The sequence below is a fragment of the Oncorhynchus mykiss genome, chromosome 2, assembly GCF_057628025.1.
Source record: "Oncorhynchus mykiss isolate SJ-2025 chromosome 2, ASM5762802v1, whole genome shotgun sequence".
NCBI classification, from domain to species: Eukaryota; Metazoa; Chordata; class Actinopteri; order Salmoniformes; family Salmonidae; genus Oncorhynchus; species Oncorhynchus mykiss.
The window spans coordinates 5,153,093-5,169,945 of NC_143023.1; the positions used below are offsets into that span (position 1 = coordinate 5,153,093).

General features: G+C 41.2%; 1 protein-coding gene across 2 annotated transcripts; it reads left to right on the forward strand.

The window, feature by feature from the left end:
* The first annotated feature begins 1,605 nt into the window (after positions 1 to 1,605).
* On the forward strand, positions 1,606 to 16,800 carry LOC110506173 (collectin subfamily member 10). 2 transcript variants are annotated; one of them, XM_036935433.2, is made up of 7 exons: positions 1,606 to 1,829; positions 3,823 to 3,894; positions 9,506 to 9,577; positions 13,338 to 13,391; positions 14,897 to 14,992; positions 15,205 to 15,525; positions 16,000 to 16,800. In XM_036935433.2, the coding sequence occupies exons 1-7, from the start codon at positions 1,715 to 1,717 to the stop codon at positions 16,086 to 16,088; spliced, it is 819 nt and encodes a 272-aa protein (XP_036791328.1). In that variant the 5' UTR covers positions 1,606 to 1,714; the 3' UTR covers positions 16,089 to 16,800. The 2 variants fall into 2 exon arrangements, with proteins under 2 accessions (XP_036791328.1, XP_090042241.1); XM_090186115.1 differs by lacking the exon at positions 3,823 to 3,894 and having other exon boundaries at positions 1,655 to 1,829.
* Positions 16,801 to 16,853: the final 53 nt, after the last annotated feature.

Sequence of the window (16,853 nt, forward strand, 5' to 3'; positions counted from 1 at the left end):
TAGTAATAATAGAACAGTAGTAATATATATTATATAACAGTAGTAATAATATAACAGTAGTAATATATAATATATAACAGTAGTAATAATAGAACAGTAGTAATATATATTATATAACAGTAGTAATAATATAACAGTAGTAATATATAATATATAACAGTAGTAATATATAATATATAACAGTAGTAATAATAGAACAGTAGTAATATATAATATATAACAGTAGTAATAATAGAACAGTAGTAATATATAATATATAACAGTAGTAATACTATAACAGTAGTAATATATAATATATAACAGTAGTAATAATATAACAGTAGTAATATATAATATATAACAGTAGTAATAATAGAACAGTAGTAATATATAATATATAACAGTAGTAATACTATAACAGTAGTAATATATAATATATAACAGTAGTAATAATATAACAGTAGTAATATATAATATATAACAGTAGTAATAATAGAACAGTAGTAATATATAATATATAACAGTAGTAATAATATAACAGTAGTAATATATAATATATAACAGTAGTAATAATATAACAGTAGTACTATATAATATATAACAGTAGTAATAATATAACAGTAGTAATATATAATATATAACAGTAGTAATATATAATATATAACAGTAGTAATATATAATATATAACAGTAGTAATAATATAACAGTAGTACTATATAATATATAACAGTAGTAATAATATAACAGTAGTAATATATAATATATAACAGTAGTAATATATAATATATAACAGTAGTAATAATATAACAGTAGTAATATATAATATATAACAGTAGTAATATATAATATATAACAGTAGTAATAATATAACAGTAGTACTATATAATATATAACAGTAGTAATAATATAACAGTAGTACTATATAATATATAACAGTAGTAATAATATAACAGTAGTAATATATATTATATAACAGTAGTAATATATAAGATATAACAGTAGTAATAATAGAACAGTAGTAATATATATTATATAACAGTAGTAATAATATAACAGTAGTAATATATATTATATAACAGTAGTAATATATAAGATATAACAGTAGTAATAATAGAACAGTAGTAATATATAATATATAACAGTAGTAATAATAGAACAGTAGTAATATATATTATATAACAGTAGTAATAATATAACAGTAGTAATATATAATATATAACAGTAGTAATAATATAACAGTAGTAATATATAATATATAACAGTAGTAATAATATAACAGTAGTAATATATATTATATAACAGTAGTAATATATAAGATATAACAGTAGTAATAATATAACAGTAGTAATATATATTATATAACAGTAGTAATATATAATATATAACAGTAGTTATAATAGAACAGTAGTACTATATAATATATAACAGTAGTAATAATATAACAGTAGTAATATATTATATATAACAGTAGCAATAATACATTGATATAACATAATCCTGGGGCAAATACAACATTACAAAGATGGTCACTAATTTGTTCACTCAAATTCCAGATACAAGAGTGAGTAAACATGTGTCCCCTAACCTACCCTGACTAATTACCTAGCCTGGATAATGTTGTCTGACAGCATGACAGAGAAGTGATAACGTTTGGTAAACAAAGATAGAACCCAGCTCTGCGTCTAAAACATGCTGTATGGTCCTTGTGCTGTATTGAATCCTCATACTAAAGGACATGAAACATCACGACTTCAGCAGGAGGCTACTGGTGCTCTCTGTCCTTTCAACTATCTTTGATTCTCTTAATGCGGTCGAAGTCTGTTCCAACACTATTCTGCCAGGATCTAAAGGTGATGTTTTTCAACCTTCCATCTGCAGGCTCTCTAAAGGATTTTAGAACTATCTGGTGTGTCTCCACAGTACAGCAATCTGTCTGATGTTATGTAAGAGCTTGGGAATTGTCAGGGCTCGGAAATATTTATTTTTTTGTAAACCTCATCGTAGATGTTGCCATTTTGCCGTTTTAATAGATATGTTATGCAAATTCAAATCCTTTTAAATGTAAAGCAAACAAATGATGATCTAAAGCCTGTCTGCACCGTGTTAAACCAGGCGGTTATAATGGAGATAGCATGATCTGTCTGCACCGTGTTAAACCAGGCGGTTATAATGGAGATAGCATGATCTGTCTGCACCGTGTTAAACCAGGCGGTTATAATGGAGATAGCATGATCTGTCTGCACCGTGTTAAACCAGGCGGTTATAATGGAGATAGCATGATCTGTCTGCAACGTGTTAAACCAGGCGGTTATAATGGAGATAGCATGATCTGTCTGCACCGTGTTAAACCAGGCGGTTACAATGGCGATAGCATGATCTGTCTGCACTGTGTTAAACCAGGTGGTTATTATGGAGATAGCATGATCTGTCTGCACCGTGTTAAACCAGGCGGTTATAATGGAGATAGCATGATCTGTCTGCAACGTGTTAAACCAGGCGGTTATAATGGAGATAGCATGATCTGTCTGCACCGTGTTAAACCAGGCGGTTATAATGGAGATAGCATGATCTGTCTGCACCGTGTTAAACCAGGCGGTTATAATGGAGATAGCATGATCTGTCTGCAACGTGTTAAACCAGGCGGTTATAATGGAGATAGCATGATCTGTCTGCACCATGTTAAACCAGGTGGTTAATTTTTATTTTAAAATCTTTTATTTAACCTTTATTTAACTAGGCAAGTCAGTTAAGAACAAATTATTATTTACAATGACGGCCTACAACGGACAAACCCGGACGACCAATTGTACGCCGCCCTATGGGACTCCCAGTCACGGCCTGTTGTGATACAGCCTGGTTAATGGAGATAGCATGCCTCGGTTGCTGTTTTGTTGTTTCACTACAACAGTAGCTTGTTTCCTACAGAAACCATGATGTTACAAGTAAACAATGTGTTTTTATTTTATTTTACTACAACAGTAGCTTGTTTCCTACAGAGACCCTGCTGGTATTAAACAATAACCATGTGTTGAAATAGTACCGTCACTTCCATCTCCTTTATTGGGGCAACAGCCTTAAGACATGGTTGGTATGAGAGGCTGCTACTGTTGTAGTGTTGTGCAGTATTAACACGGTGTTGGCTGTGTAGGTTGGACTATAACTAACACCCTTAGACAGTAGAGGTAATACTTATTTGGGGATTTTAGGAGGAGTATATACTGTGTGTCATGAGTAATTTATACAAAAGGAAATGTTTCATTTTGTTTTGCGTGCTATTGCTAGCGCCAGAGAAGTGGCCACTATGACTGTCTGGCTGACTGTCTGTATTGAAACAGCTGCTTCACAATAGAGGAGTTTATTTAGATAAGACCCATCCCAAACAGCAGTGTCTATATGGACTGAGAAAGAAGGGCTATGGTTTGTCTTGAAGTCAGTGAACCTGTAAACCAGGCACAGAAAAGCCAAGGCCCTACTGAGTCAGGTTTTCCTCAGGTCAAATGGGAGCCTTTTCAGTCCACTGAACAAACCTCTGTCTCTATTGTCGGGTCTCTTCTCTCTGTAGTTCGCTTGACATATTTATTGCATTGTCATAAAATGGGTTCTAATGCTTTTTCTTCCCTTCGTTGTGATTGGTCCCTGAGTTCATAGGAGGCCATTTTGAAATGTAGAAAAGCATCAACGTTTTTTTTTTTTGTTTTTTTTTTTTTAAACCTTGAAGGCCAAAAGCCCAAATACAGTGGTTTTACGTGCAACAATAAATAAGCTTTTTTTTTTTTAATTGACTTCCGTTGGCCTCCCAAGAGTTGCTGAATCTCCTCTTAACGTTTCTTCCTCTCCTAACAGGAGACCTGGGTGAAGGGGGAGGCGAGGGAGACCAGGGACGGCTGGGAAAGACCGGTCCACCAGGACTACTAGGTTCCTCCTTTTATATATCTTTTAATTGGTTTAATATTCAAATACATGAATCATTGAGGAATTAAAAGGAAGTGGTATAAAAGCCAGAGAGTTGATTCAACTTTCCGGCATGTTCTTACTGATCCTTTTTTAAATCGTTTTTTAAATTGTTGTCATGACGGTTTTAAACAGAGTATCTAAACAGAGTTTGTTAAGTGTCTAAGTGAGCTGAGGTGTTTTGTATACTCCCACGCGTAGTGGTGTAAAGTACTTAAGTACAAATACTTTAAAGTACTACTTATGTTCGTTTTGGGGGTATCTGTACTTTACTATTTATAATTTTGACAAACTTTAACTTTTATTTCACTCACTTCCTGAAGAACATTTAACTCCATAAATGTTCGTTTTGGGGGTATCTGTACTTTACTATTTATCATTTTGACAAACTTTAACTTTTATTTCACTCACTTCCTGAAGAACATTTAACTCCATAAATTTTCCCTGACACCCAAAAGTACTCGTTACATTTTTTATGCTTAGCAGGACAGGAAAATGGTCCAATTCACACACTTATCAAAAAAATATCCATAGTCATTCCCACTTCCTCTGATCTGTCAGACTCACTAAAGACAAATGCTTTGTTTTTCTATTAAGGTATCTTTACTTTTACTCAAGCATGACACATTTTCCACCACTGCCCACGCTCCTCAGTTGAAGGTAAATGCCTGTATAAGCATTCAATACTCTAGACTCAAAAGCAGAACAGACTAGCTATCCCCCCAGTCTTTCTAGATTCAGAAGCAACACGGTGTCTGACTCTGACGTGAGTGAGGTCTGATTGGCACCGGCAGTGAGCTGAGTTACAATGGAGTAGCCTGGTCCAGACCAGCCAGCCTCCGTGAGCCTGACTCTCTGCTTTTCCTTGAAGGAAGTCACATCAGAGCAGACGTGTTAATTGCTGCTGCTGCAGTATGGCGGCCAGCGGTCGGCGGGAGCACCATATATGTTCTGTGGGAGGTGGACGTAGGAGACAAGGAGGCAGGGTCAGGCGCTAAATGAACTTCTGGCTGGCCTCTTTCACAAACACACACCTCTATCATCGGACCAACAGACAGAGACAAATGCCAGCCAGGACCGTTGGGAGTCATTTCCACCCCCAAAAAGAAAGAACAAATCAAACTTGTTGACTTGTTTTTTCAACTTCACCCCACAGTGTATAACAAAACTAACAATGTTGGTTTCCTGTATAGGTTTGTTGTTAGGTTGGATTTGATGTATGTTCACCATAACGTAATGCTTTATAAATCCATTACATGACATTACAGTAAATACTCAGCTTGATCAAAGTTTCCTTTCCAGGTAATTTACTAAGAGATGTTAGAGTAAACTTTAAAATGTAAATGGGGCTTAAAGAGGGGTTACTAACCATCAGAGTGAGTTTAAAATGTAAATGGGGCTTAAAGAGGGGTTACTAACCATCAGAGTGAGTTTAAAATGTAAATGAGGCTTAAAGAGGGGTTACTAACCATCAAAGTGAGTTTAAAATATCCACTGCACATACTACTGCTGTTGATTAAGCTGAGACTGACTGAAGCCAAATTTGTAATTGCCTTTAATTTTACATTGCATGAAAGGATCACTAAACTAAAACGCATCACAAATGGTGCCATATTTTCCTTAAATAATACAGTACTTTTGACGAGGACCCATACGGCTCTGGTCAAAAGCAGTGCACTGTGTAGGTATTTGGGAATAGGGTGTCATTAAACTAAAATTTTCTCAGAACCTTTCCTGAGCATCAGCTGCTGGTGCCTTCAGCACCTGGAAGAAGGAGAGTCATTAGACAAGTTACAACGGTTGGCCTTTGAAAAGGGGGAAGTGAAATGAGAGAATGACATCTTGAACTTCTGACTGCCGGTTAAACTTAGGCAATATCAGTGAGAAAATGTCAATAATCAGACCTGTATCGGTAGTGGATAATTAATCAATAATCAGACCTGTATCAGTAGTGGATAATTAATCAATAATCAGACCTGTATCGGTAGTGGATAATTAATCAATAATCAGACCTGTATCGGTAGTGGATAATTAATCAATAATCAGACCTGTATCGGTAGTGGATAATTAATCAATAATCAGACCTGTATCGGTAGTGGATAATTAATCAATGAGGTGCAAGAGGCAGTGCAATATCACGACTACAGTCACAGCAGGTAAATTGCATTGTTCGGCTCGATGCGATAAGCCACTGCCTTGTGTGCCTTATTGCTTTTATAAAATTCTTACCAACATATTTAAAATAACAATGGTTACATATTTTCAATAAAAAAAACGTTATTTGGATAAATCGTTACATACAATTGAATGATTCCACCAGAATAATCTGGGTGTTAGTTATTTTGGTCATGTTGCTACAGACCTGACCCAGTTGTAAATGATTTTTGCATAGTTGCTATGCAACAGGACTGGTCATCCGTTCTCGTCACTTGCTCTAGATAGCTAACCAACTTCAGCTAACTCAGTCACGTCAAAACATTGAACCTTGAATAACAGTACACAAACTGCATTTTCGTTTGTTTGAGCTTCTTTTTTTTCTATTGGCATTTACTTGGATATATGTCCATGATACTGACGTTGATGTGTGATTTCGACTGTCTCAGAAAAAGTTGTCTGGGCACCGTTCACCGTATGGTACTAAATTCAAAAGTTGAACACTGTTTCCCGAGGTCTGACAGGCAGACAGCGAGGCTTATATTATCCCCCGCTGTACCAAACTAAATGCTAGGCTGGAAGCAAGGGGAAATCAGGTGCGAGTTGGGATAAATACAAGAAATGATTCGGCCAGCAACACGATCATCATAGTCTTATGGAGGCGCAGGGATACTTCTCAGAGGGAAGCGTTATCAGGCATAGGTGTGTCTGTGACCGCCAATACAAGACGGCTCGTCCAATCAGCATCCAGGATCCAAACAACCAGTTTTATAATGACCGTTCCTGACTAAATCAAACAATCTCTTCACGTTCAGCCTATCATTTGAAATGTCCCACCTGCTAGAATATGAAAGCAGACACCATAATGATGATGTTCCATGTTGAGAAATGTTTCCTTGTGTTAGGATTTTTCCTTTTAAAAAATTCAGTCAACTGAAATTATGCTAAAACATGATGATGACTAAAATACTTGAGCTGTACATATGCTAGGTTGTAAAAACCCCAAAGTAGGTCTAATTTGGAAAAACACCATGAGATCTCACAACCTGGAGAAAAAAACAACACTTTATACAATCTGTGAAGATACAAAATAATGACAATTCAATCCAAATGGGCATGGCTGAAATACATTGTGAAAAACAATATTGACTGGTGCTAGACGGTTCATGTGTGGTACAGGCTTTTGGGAAGGGGGTCCTGCATCAGTTATTATTTCAACTACTATCCATTTCCTGAGGAAATACTCATTTTGATCCTGGCAGAGCGGCTCTGGCATAAAAAGCAGATGTCCCAATCCGTCTCTCTCAATTCAATTCAAGGGCTTTATTGGCACGGGACAAATATGTTAACATTGCCAAAGCAAGTGAAGTAGATAATAAACAAAAGTGAAATAAACAATCAAAATTAACAGTCAACATTACACTCACAAAAGTTCTAAAAGAATAAAGACATTTCAAATGTCATATTATGTAAATATACAGTGTTGTAATGATGTGCAAATAGTTAAAGTACAAAAGGGAAAATAAATAAACATAAATATGGGTTGTATTTACAATGGTGTTTGTTCTTCACTGGTTGCCCTTTTCTTGTGGCAACAGGTCACACATCTTGCTGCTGTGATGGCAAATTGTGGTATTTCACCTAGTAGATATGGGAGTTTATCAAAATTGGGTTTGTTTTTCAAATTCTTTGTGGATCTGTGTAATCTGAGGGAACTATGTGTCTCTAAAATGGTTATACATTTGGCAGGAGGTTAGGAAGTGCAGCTCAGTTTCCATCTCATTTTGTGGGCAGTGTGCACATAGCCTGTCTTCTCTTGAGAGTCAGGTCTGTCTACGGCGGCCTGTTTCAATAGCAAGGCTATGCTCACTGAGTCTGTACATAGTCAAAGCTTTCCTTAAAGTTGGGTCAGTCACGGTGGTCAAGTATTCTGCCGCTGTGAACTCTCTGTTTAGGGCCAAATAGCATTCTAGTTTGCACTGTTTATTTCCATGTGTCAAGTAATTATCTTTTTGTTTTCTCACGATTTGGTTGGGTCTAATTTGGTTGGGTCTCTCTCTCCCCCTAGCTCTCTCTCTCTCTCTCCCCCCTCTTCCTCTCCCCCTATTTCTCTTTCTCCACCCTCTCCCCCCCTCTCACTCTCCCCCTCACTCCCCCTTTCTCTCCCCCTCTCTCCCCTTTCTCTCTCTCTCTCTCTCTCTCTCTCTCTCTCGCTCTCTCTCTCTCTCTCTCTCTCTCTCTCTCTACCTTCTCTATCTCTCCTCCCATTTTTCTCCAACCTCTCTCCCTTCCCCTCCCTCTCCCCCCTCTCACTCTCCCCCTCCTTCTCTCTCCCCGTTTCTCTCTCCCCCTCTCCCTCCTCTCTCTCTCTCTCTGGCCTTTAGTTTCTCTCTTTAAATTCCAGCAGTAGCCTAACTGCTATACAAAACCATAAGAAAACAGCAATAAAGAAACAGACCTAAAAAAATAAACTCTCTCTACCTATTTACAATTTCCTTTTGGTCTGGCAGTTCACCAGTCTTCTCCTACCCTCTGTCTCAGGTCTGACAGTTCACCAGTCTTCTCCTACCCTCTGTCTCAGGTCTGAGAGTTCACCAGTCTTCTCCTACCCTCTGTCTCAGGTGTGACAGTTCACCAGTCTTCTCCTACCCTCTGTCTCAGGTCTGACAGTTCACCAGTCTTCTCCTACCCTCTGTCTCAGGTCTGACAGTTCACCAGTCTTCTCCTACCCTCTGTCTCAGGTCTGGCAGTTCACCAGTCTTCTCCTACCCTCTGTCTCAGGTCTGGCAGTTCACCAGTCTTCTCCTACCCTCTGTCTCAGGTCTGACAGTTCACCAGTCTTCTCCTACCCTCTGTCTCAGGTCTGACAGTTCACCAGTCTTCTCCTACCCTCTGTCTCAGGTCTGGCAGTTCACCAGTCTTCTCCTACCCTCTGTCTCAGGTCTGACAGTTCACCAGTCTTCTCCTACCCTCTGTCTCAGGTCTGACAGTTCACCAGTCTTCTCCTACCCTCTGTCTCAGGTCTGGCAGTTCACCAGTCTTCTCCTACCCTCTGTCTCAGGTCTGACAGTTCACCAGTCTTCTCCTACCCTCTGTCTCAGGTCTGGCAGTTCACCAGTCTTCTCCTACCCTCTGTCTCAGGTCTGGCAGTTCACCAGTCTTCTCCAACCCTCTGTCTCAGGTCTGGCAGTACACCAGTCTTCTCCTACCCTCTGTCTCAGGTCTGGCAGTTCACCAGTCTTCTCCTACCCTCTGTCTCAGGTCTGGCAGTTCACCAGTCTTCTCCTACCCTCTGTCTCAGGTCTGACAGTTCACCAGTCTTTTCCTACCCTCTGTCTCAGGTCTGGCAGTTCACCAGTCTTCTCCTACCCTCTGTCTCAGGTCTGACAGTTCACCAGTCTTCTCCTACCCTCTGTCTCAGGTCTGACAGGGGAGCTCGGAGATAAAGGAGAGCAGGGCCGGACGGGGAAGATGGGTCCTGCTGGAGACAAAGGTAATCATTTAGTAATCAGACTGGGAAATATTCTGCTGACGGAGAAGAAAACTGTTCTGGCTGCATCTCAGGCCAATGATACAGAGGCCGTGTCTCTACTGACACCCTGTTCAGCCATGGGACTGGTTAAAAGTAGTGCACTACTACCCATAGGGCTGGTCGAAAGTAGTGCACTACTACCCATAGGGCTGGTCGAAATTAGTGCTCTACTACCCATAGGGCTGGTCGAAAGTAGTGATACAGAGGCCGTGTCTCTACTGACACCCCATTCAGCCATAGGACTGGTTAAAAGTAGTGCACTACTACCCATAGGGCTGGTCAAAAGTAGTGCACTACTACCCATAGGGCTGGTCGAAAGTAGTGCACTACTACCCATAGGGCTGGTCGAAAGTAATGCACTACTACCCATAGGGCTGGTCGAAAGTAGTGCACTACTACCCATAGGGCTGGTCGAAAGTAGTGCACTACTACCCATAGGGCTGGTCGAAAGTAGTGCACTACTACCCATAGGGCTGGTGGAAAGTAGTGCACTACTACCCATAGGACTGGTTGAAAGTAGTGCACTACTACCCATAGGGCTGGTTAAAAGTAGTGCACTATACAGGGAATAGGGTGCCCTTTAGGGCTTAGCCACAGAGACACACTGCCAGACCCAAACTACCTGGGAGAGACCTTCATCAAGTTTGTTTTACATAAACAGGTACTTGTTTAGTTTTTATCCAATGTATTCAGCCTCTCTTCCCATTGAACCCTTCAACTCGGGTTGTAGATGCATCTGTTAGACAGACCTGGGTTCAAATACTATTTGAAATCTTTCCATTCTTTGATCATTGCTCTAGCCTGGCCTGTTGTATCAGACAGACAGGGGTTACAGTGCTCTAGCCTGCCTGTAGTATCAGACAGACAGGGGTTACAGTGCTCTGGCCTGCCTGTAGTATCAGACAGACAGGGTTACAGTGCTCTAGCCTGGCCTGTAGTATCAGACAGACAGGGGTTACAGTGCTCTAGCCTGCCTGTAGTATCAGACAGACAGGGGTTACAGTGCTCTAGCCTGGCCTGCCTGTAGTATCAGACAGACAGGGGTTACAGTGCTCTAGCCTGCCTGTAGTATCAGACAGACAGGGGTTACAGTGCTCTAGCCTGGCCTGCCTGTAGTATCAGACAGACAGGGGTTACAGTGCTCTAGCCTGCCTGTAGTATCAGACAGACAGGGTTACAGTGTTGGGACTATTCTATCGGTCTATTTAGCCAGGCAAGCTCAATCAAGCACAGATAAAGGATTCGCCTACCTGCCTTTGTGCCCTTGAGCAAGGCACCTAACCCCCCACAACAGCTCCCCAGGTGCCCAGTGTGGCACCCCCCACCCCTCCTATAAAAACGGTATGTGTGTGTGTGTGTCTTTCTGAGGGGTTAAATCAGAATTCAGAGTTCGGTTGGACCTCGTGTGCAATTGACCAATAAAGTGATGTTACTGTTCATAGTATTTGTCACGGCCGTTGAATGAAGAGGACCAAGGTGCAGCGTGGTAAGCGTACATATTATCTTTATTAGAAAACACGCTGAACAAAACAATAAACACTACCAAACACTACCAAACACTACCAAACAAACCGTGAAGCTAAAGGCTCTGTAACATAAACAAAGTCAACTTCCCACAAACACAGGTGGGAAAAAGGGCTACCTAAGTATGGTTCTCAATCAGAGACAACGATAGACAGCTGTCCCTGATAGAGAACCCTACCCGGCCAAAACATAGAGATAAAAATAATAGAACATAGAATACCCACCCCAAATCACACCCTGACCAAGCCAAAATAGAGACATAAACAGGATGTCTAAGGTCAGGGCGTGACAGTATTAGTATCAAACAGTATTTGAACTCAGGTCTGCTAGTAGAGAGTTATTTTCCACGGTCGTCAATGTGATCAGCTTGGAAGGGCTCATATTTAGGTGTCAGGAACATGTTTACTGAGAGCTCAACCATTATGTCCTGTGTGAAACCCTGTGTACATCCCAAATGCAATCTATTCCCTATATAGTGCACTACTTTCTACCAGAGCCTGGTTAACACTAGTGCACTACTTTCTATCAGAGCCTGGTCAACAGTAGTGCACTACTTTCTATCAGAGCCTGGTTAACAGTAGTGCACTACTTTCTACCAGAGCCTGGTTAACAGTAGTGCACTACTTTCTATCAGAGCCTGGTCAACAGTAGTGCACTACTTTCTATCAGAGCCTGGTCAACAGTAGTGCACTACTTTCTATCAGAGCCTGGTTAACAAGAGTCTGGTCAATCCTGTCTGAAATGTTTTGACAGCACTTCAGAAAGAGTCTGGTCAATCCTGTCTGTAATGCTTTGACAGACCTACAGAAAGAGTCTGGTCAATCCTGTCTGTAATGCTTTGACAGAGCTACAGAAAGAGTCTGGTCAATCCTGTCTGTAATGCTTTGACAGACCTACAGAAAGAGTCTGGTCAATCCTGTCTGTAATGCTTTGACAGACCTACAGAAAGAGTCTGGTCAATCCTGTCTGTAATGCTTTGACAGAGCTACAGAAAGAGTCTGGTCAATCCTGTCTGTAATGCTTTGACAGACCTACAGAAAGAGTCTGGTCAATCCTGTCTGAAATGCTTTGACAGAGCTACAGAAAGAGTCTGGTCAATCCTGTCTGTAATGCTTTGACAGACCTACAGAAAGAGTCTGGTCAATCCTGTCTGTAATGCTTTGACAGACCTACAGAAAGAGTCTGGTCAATCCTGTCTGTAATGCTTTGACAGACCTACAGAAAGAGTCTGGTCAATCCTGTCTGTAATGCTTTGACAGACCTACAGAAAGAGTCTGGTCAATCCTGTCTGAAATGCTCTGACAGACGTACAGAAATCCAGACCTCACTTAGCAGACACATAATGACACTATCAATTTAATAGGTTGTCTTAACAATAATCAAAACATTTCCATATTTGGGTTATATAAAAACACTATGCTGGTACTATTGTCCCAGGTAACTGTGGCAAAATAAAGGGTATTTCATGAAGCTGTATCAAGTCAAGAGAAAAGCCTTCAAATCAATCTCAGTGAAAATCTCAGATCCTTGAGCTATTTTGTGACACGATAATGTGACACCTACACATTATTGCCCTCCGGTTCCAACTGTCATAAAAACAACCTGTGTTGTGTTGGTAATCTACTTACTTCCCCTAATTTATAAACTGTCAGTTAGGAGATAAAACACCTAGTGTAGAGAGAGGTTGATTCACCTTCCTGTCAGTTAGGAGGTAAAACACCTAGTGTAGAGAGAGGTTGATTCACCTTCCTGTCAGTTAGGAGGTAAAACACCTACTGTAGAGAGAGGTTGATTCTCCTTCCTGTCAGTTAGGAGGTAAAACACCTACTGTAGAGAGAGGTTGATTCACCTTCCTGTCAGTTAGGAGGTAAAACACCTACTGTAGAGAGAGGTTGATTCACCTTCCTGTCAGTTAGGAGGTAAAACACCTAGTGTAGAGAGAGGTTGATTCACCTTCCTGTCAGTTAGGAGGTAAAACACCTACTGTAGAGAGAGGTTGATTCCCTCTCCTGCCACATCTCTGCTCTATGAAGTGAAGCACTGTGGAGTGCTGCCGTCTAGTGGTGATATCTTACCAGTGCAAATCGTTTTCATGCTGAAGCAGACATCTACTCAACAAAATGTATATGTCTGGTCTCTATCCTCCCTGGACTATGCTGCTGTCCCATATGTGTAGTGTAACTGTAACTGTTTCTAGGAGACGCAGGAGATGCAGGAGTTGATGGACCCTCTGGAATGAAAGGGAAAGCAGGTGAGCTAGTTCATTATTTAGCCTCGTTCTTTGTTCATGTATGTTTCCAAACCACTGGATATGTGGGAATTCCTTCATGACTGTTGGAAAAGCATTCCAGGTGAAGCTGGTTGAGAGAATGCCAAGAGTGTGCAAAGCTGTCATCGGGCAAAGGGTTTCTACCTTGAAGAATCTAAAATCTATTTTGATTTGTTAAACACTTTTTGGGGTTACTACATGATTCCATATGTGTTATTTCACAGTTTTAATGTCTTATTCTACAATGTAGAAAATAGTACAAACAAAGAAAAGCCCTTGAATGAGCAGGTTTGTCCAGACTTTTGACTGGTACTGTATGTTTCCAAGTCACTGGAGATAGTACCTCCAAACCACTGGAGATAGTACCTCCAAACCACTGGAGACAGTACCTTCAAACCACTGGAGATAGTACCTCCAAACCACTGGAGATAGTACCTCCAAACCACTGGAGACAGTACCTCCAAACCACTGGAGACAGTACCTCCAAGTCACTGGAGATAGTACCTCCAAACCACTGGAGACAGTACCTTCAAACCACTGGAGATAGTACCTCCAAACCACTGGAGATAGTACCTCCAAACCACTGGAGACAGTACCTCCAAGTCACTGGAGATAGTACCTCCAAACCACTGGAGACAGTACCTCCAAGTCACTGGAGATAGTACCTCCAAACCACTGGAGATAGTACCTCCAAGTCACTGGAGATAGTACCTCCAAACCACTGGAGACAGTACCTCCAAGTCACTGGAGATAGTACCTCCAAACCACTGGAGATAGTACCTCCAAACCACTGGAGACAGTACCTCCAAGTCACTGGAGATAGTACCTCCAAACCACTGGAGACAGTACCTCCAAGTCACTGGAGATAGTACCTCCAAGTCACTGGAGATAGTACCTCCAAGTCACTGGAGATAGTACCTCCAAGTCACTGGAGATAGTACCTCCAAGTCACTGGAGATAGTACCTCCAAACCACTGGAGACAGTACCTCCAAGTCACTGGAGATAGTACCTCCAAGTCACTATCATACAATGTTGTGTCTTCACATTCTGGACTGGCCTAGTTACAAAAAGAGATTTCCTGAAAGAGAATGGTGTGTCTTTACATTCTGGACTGGCCTAGTTGCAAAAAGAGATTTCCTGAAAGAGAATGTTGTGTCTTCACATTCTGGACTGGCCTAGTTGCAAAAAGAGATTTCCTGAAAGAGAATGTTGTGTCTTCACATTCTGGACTGGCCTAGTTACAAAAAGAGATTTCCTGAAAGAGAATGTTGTGTCTTCACATTCTGGACTGGCCTAGTTACAAAATGAGATTTCCTGAAAGAGAATGTTGTGTCTTCACATTCTGGACTGGCCTAGTTACAAAAAGAGATTTCCTGAAAGATAATGTTGTGTCTTCACATTCTGGACTGGCCTAGTTACAAAAAGAGATTTCCTGAAATAGAATGATGTTTATTGTAAGACACCTGACTACAAGCATGTCTGACAGGGGCAACATGTGACTGTGGGAGGTACAGGAAGGTCGTTGGACAGATGGACATCAATATCAGAAAGCTGAAGAATGCAGTCAAGTTTGTGAAAAATGGTAAGTCATTGTATTCTGCTTAAATCATCATTTCAGGTCAGATCATTAGAAAACAATTCTCAGCCAATGTGTAGCACAACGTAAATCAAACTGGCATTCTACAACACAAAAAAAATATTTTTTTGACTTGGATTGAATAAGGAGTTTTTACTTATATTGAATTGAATGAATAAGGAGTTTAGACTCCAACTTATCTCATATGTCATATTCAGTCATTCTAGGCATTAAGGAAACGGAGGAGAAATTTTACCTGATTGTGAAAGAGGCCAGAAAGTACCGAGAGGCTCTGATAAACTGTAAGCTGAGGGGCGGTATGCTCGCCATGCCCAAAACAACAGACACCAACACCCTGATTGCAGACTACGTCGCCCAGGCCGGCCTTACCCAGGTCTTCATCGGGCTGCAGGCTGGGCAGAAGGGTGGAGGGCCTGTTTACGCAGACCTGACCCCAGTGAGGAACTATACAGCCTGGGGCCTAGAGGAGCCATCAGGGGCCCCTTCCAACACCAGCTGTGTGAAGATGGTCACCACAGGTATGGCGAGGACCTTTTAACATGTACTCGCTGCGATTGACTAGTCCTACAATCTAATTCTAGATATCAATGAGCAACACTGAAATGGCACTCTATTCTCTGCTGCCCTATAGAGTGCACTACTCTGGTCAAACGTAGTGCATAAAACTAGGGAATAGGGTGCCACTTTAGACACGGCCAATAAATACATTTGGACTTAGTGCCATTTCAGAGTCAAGATATCGGCTGTGTTCCCCTTGCTCAGACGTTGCACGTATCAGCCAATGGTTGCGCGCCACGTCATCGACCGTGCCGTCTTGGTACCAGATTGCTATGACATAATGAATGTAGTCAGCCCGATACTTCAAAAAAATACCTATCCAGGTGTTGTGAGACCTGAAATGCGTTGGCAACGTCTGAGCCAAAGGGGGGGGGGGGGGGGCGCCATCAACACTTCCATTTGGACTTAGTCCTCCTGATTGTAATCACCCACAGGCACCTGGAACCAGGTGGAGTGTGACATCACCATGTACTACGTGTGCGAGTTCGAGAAGAGCAGGAGAGGTCTCGCCGCCGTGCTGTGATGTCATCAAGTCGGTGGAAGGTTGTTGACGTGGACATTAGACCTTTATGCTAATACAGAAACCAGTAGTACATTAACCTATAGTTAAACATGTAGCCTTATAGTAACTAGACAAAGGTCATTGATATAACCTAGCCTATTGATTTTAATGAGAGATAAAAGTTGGTATCCATGGGGGCCTCCCGAGTGGCGCAGCGGTCTAAGGCACTGCGTCGCAGTGCTAGAGGTGTCACTACAGACCCGGGTTTGATCCCGGGCTGTATCACAACCGGCCGTGACCGGGAGTCCCATAGGGCAGTTCACAATTGGCCCAGTGTCGTCCGGGTTAGAGGAGGGTTTGGCCATGGGGCTATACTTGGCTCATCGCGCTCTAGCGCCTCCTTGTGGCGGGCCCGGGCGCAAGTAGACTGACCTCGGGTTTTCAGTTGAACGGTGTTTCCTGCGACACATTGGTGCAGCTGACTTCTGGGTTAAGTGGGCGGGTGTTAAGAAGAAGCGTGGTTTGGCGGGTCATGTTTCAGAGGACGCATGACTCGACCTTCGCCTCCCGAGCCCGTTGGGGAGTTGCAGTGATGAGACAAGATTCAAATTGGGGAGAAAATGTTTTTTGTTGTTGTTTTTTTAAAAGTTGGTATCCACTTAAGCCTTTTGTTTTTTTGGGGATAGCATATAAAAACCTTTCCCTTTCTGTAATAAAACACCATACAAATCAACCACCTCATTTTGATTGTCCATTTATTCAGATCAGATCAGAACAGGTAAGATT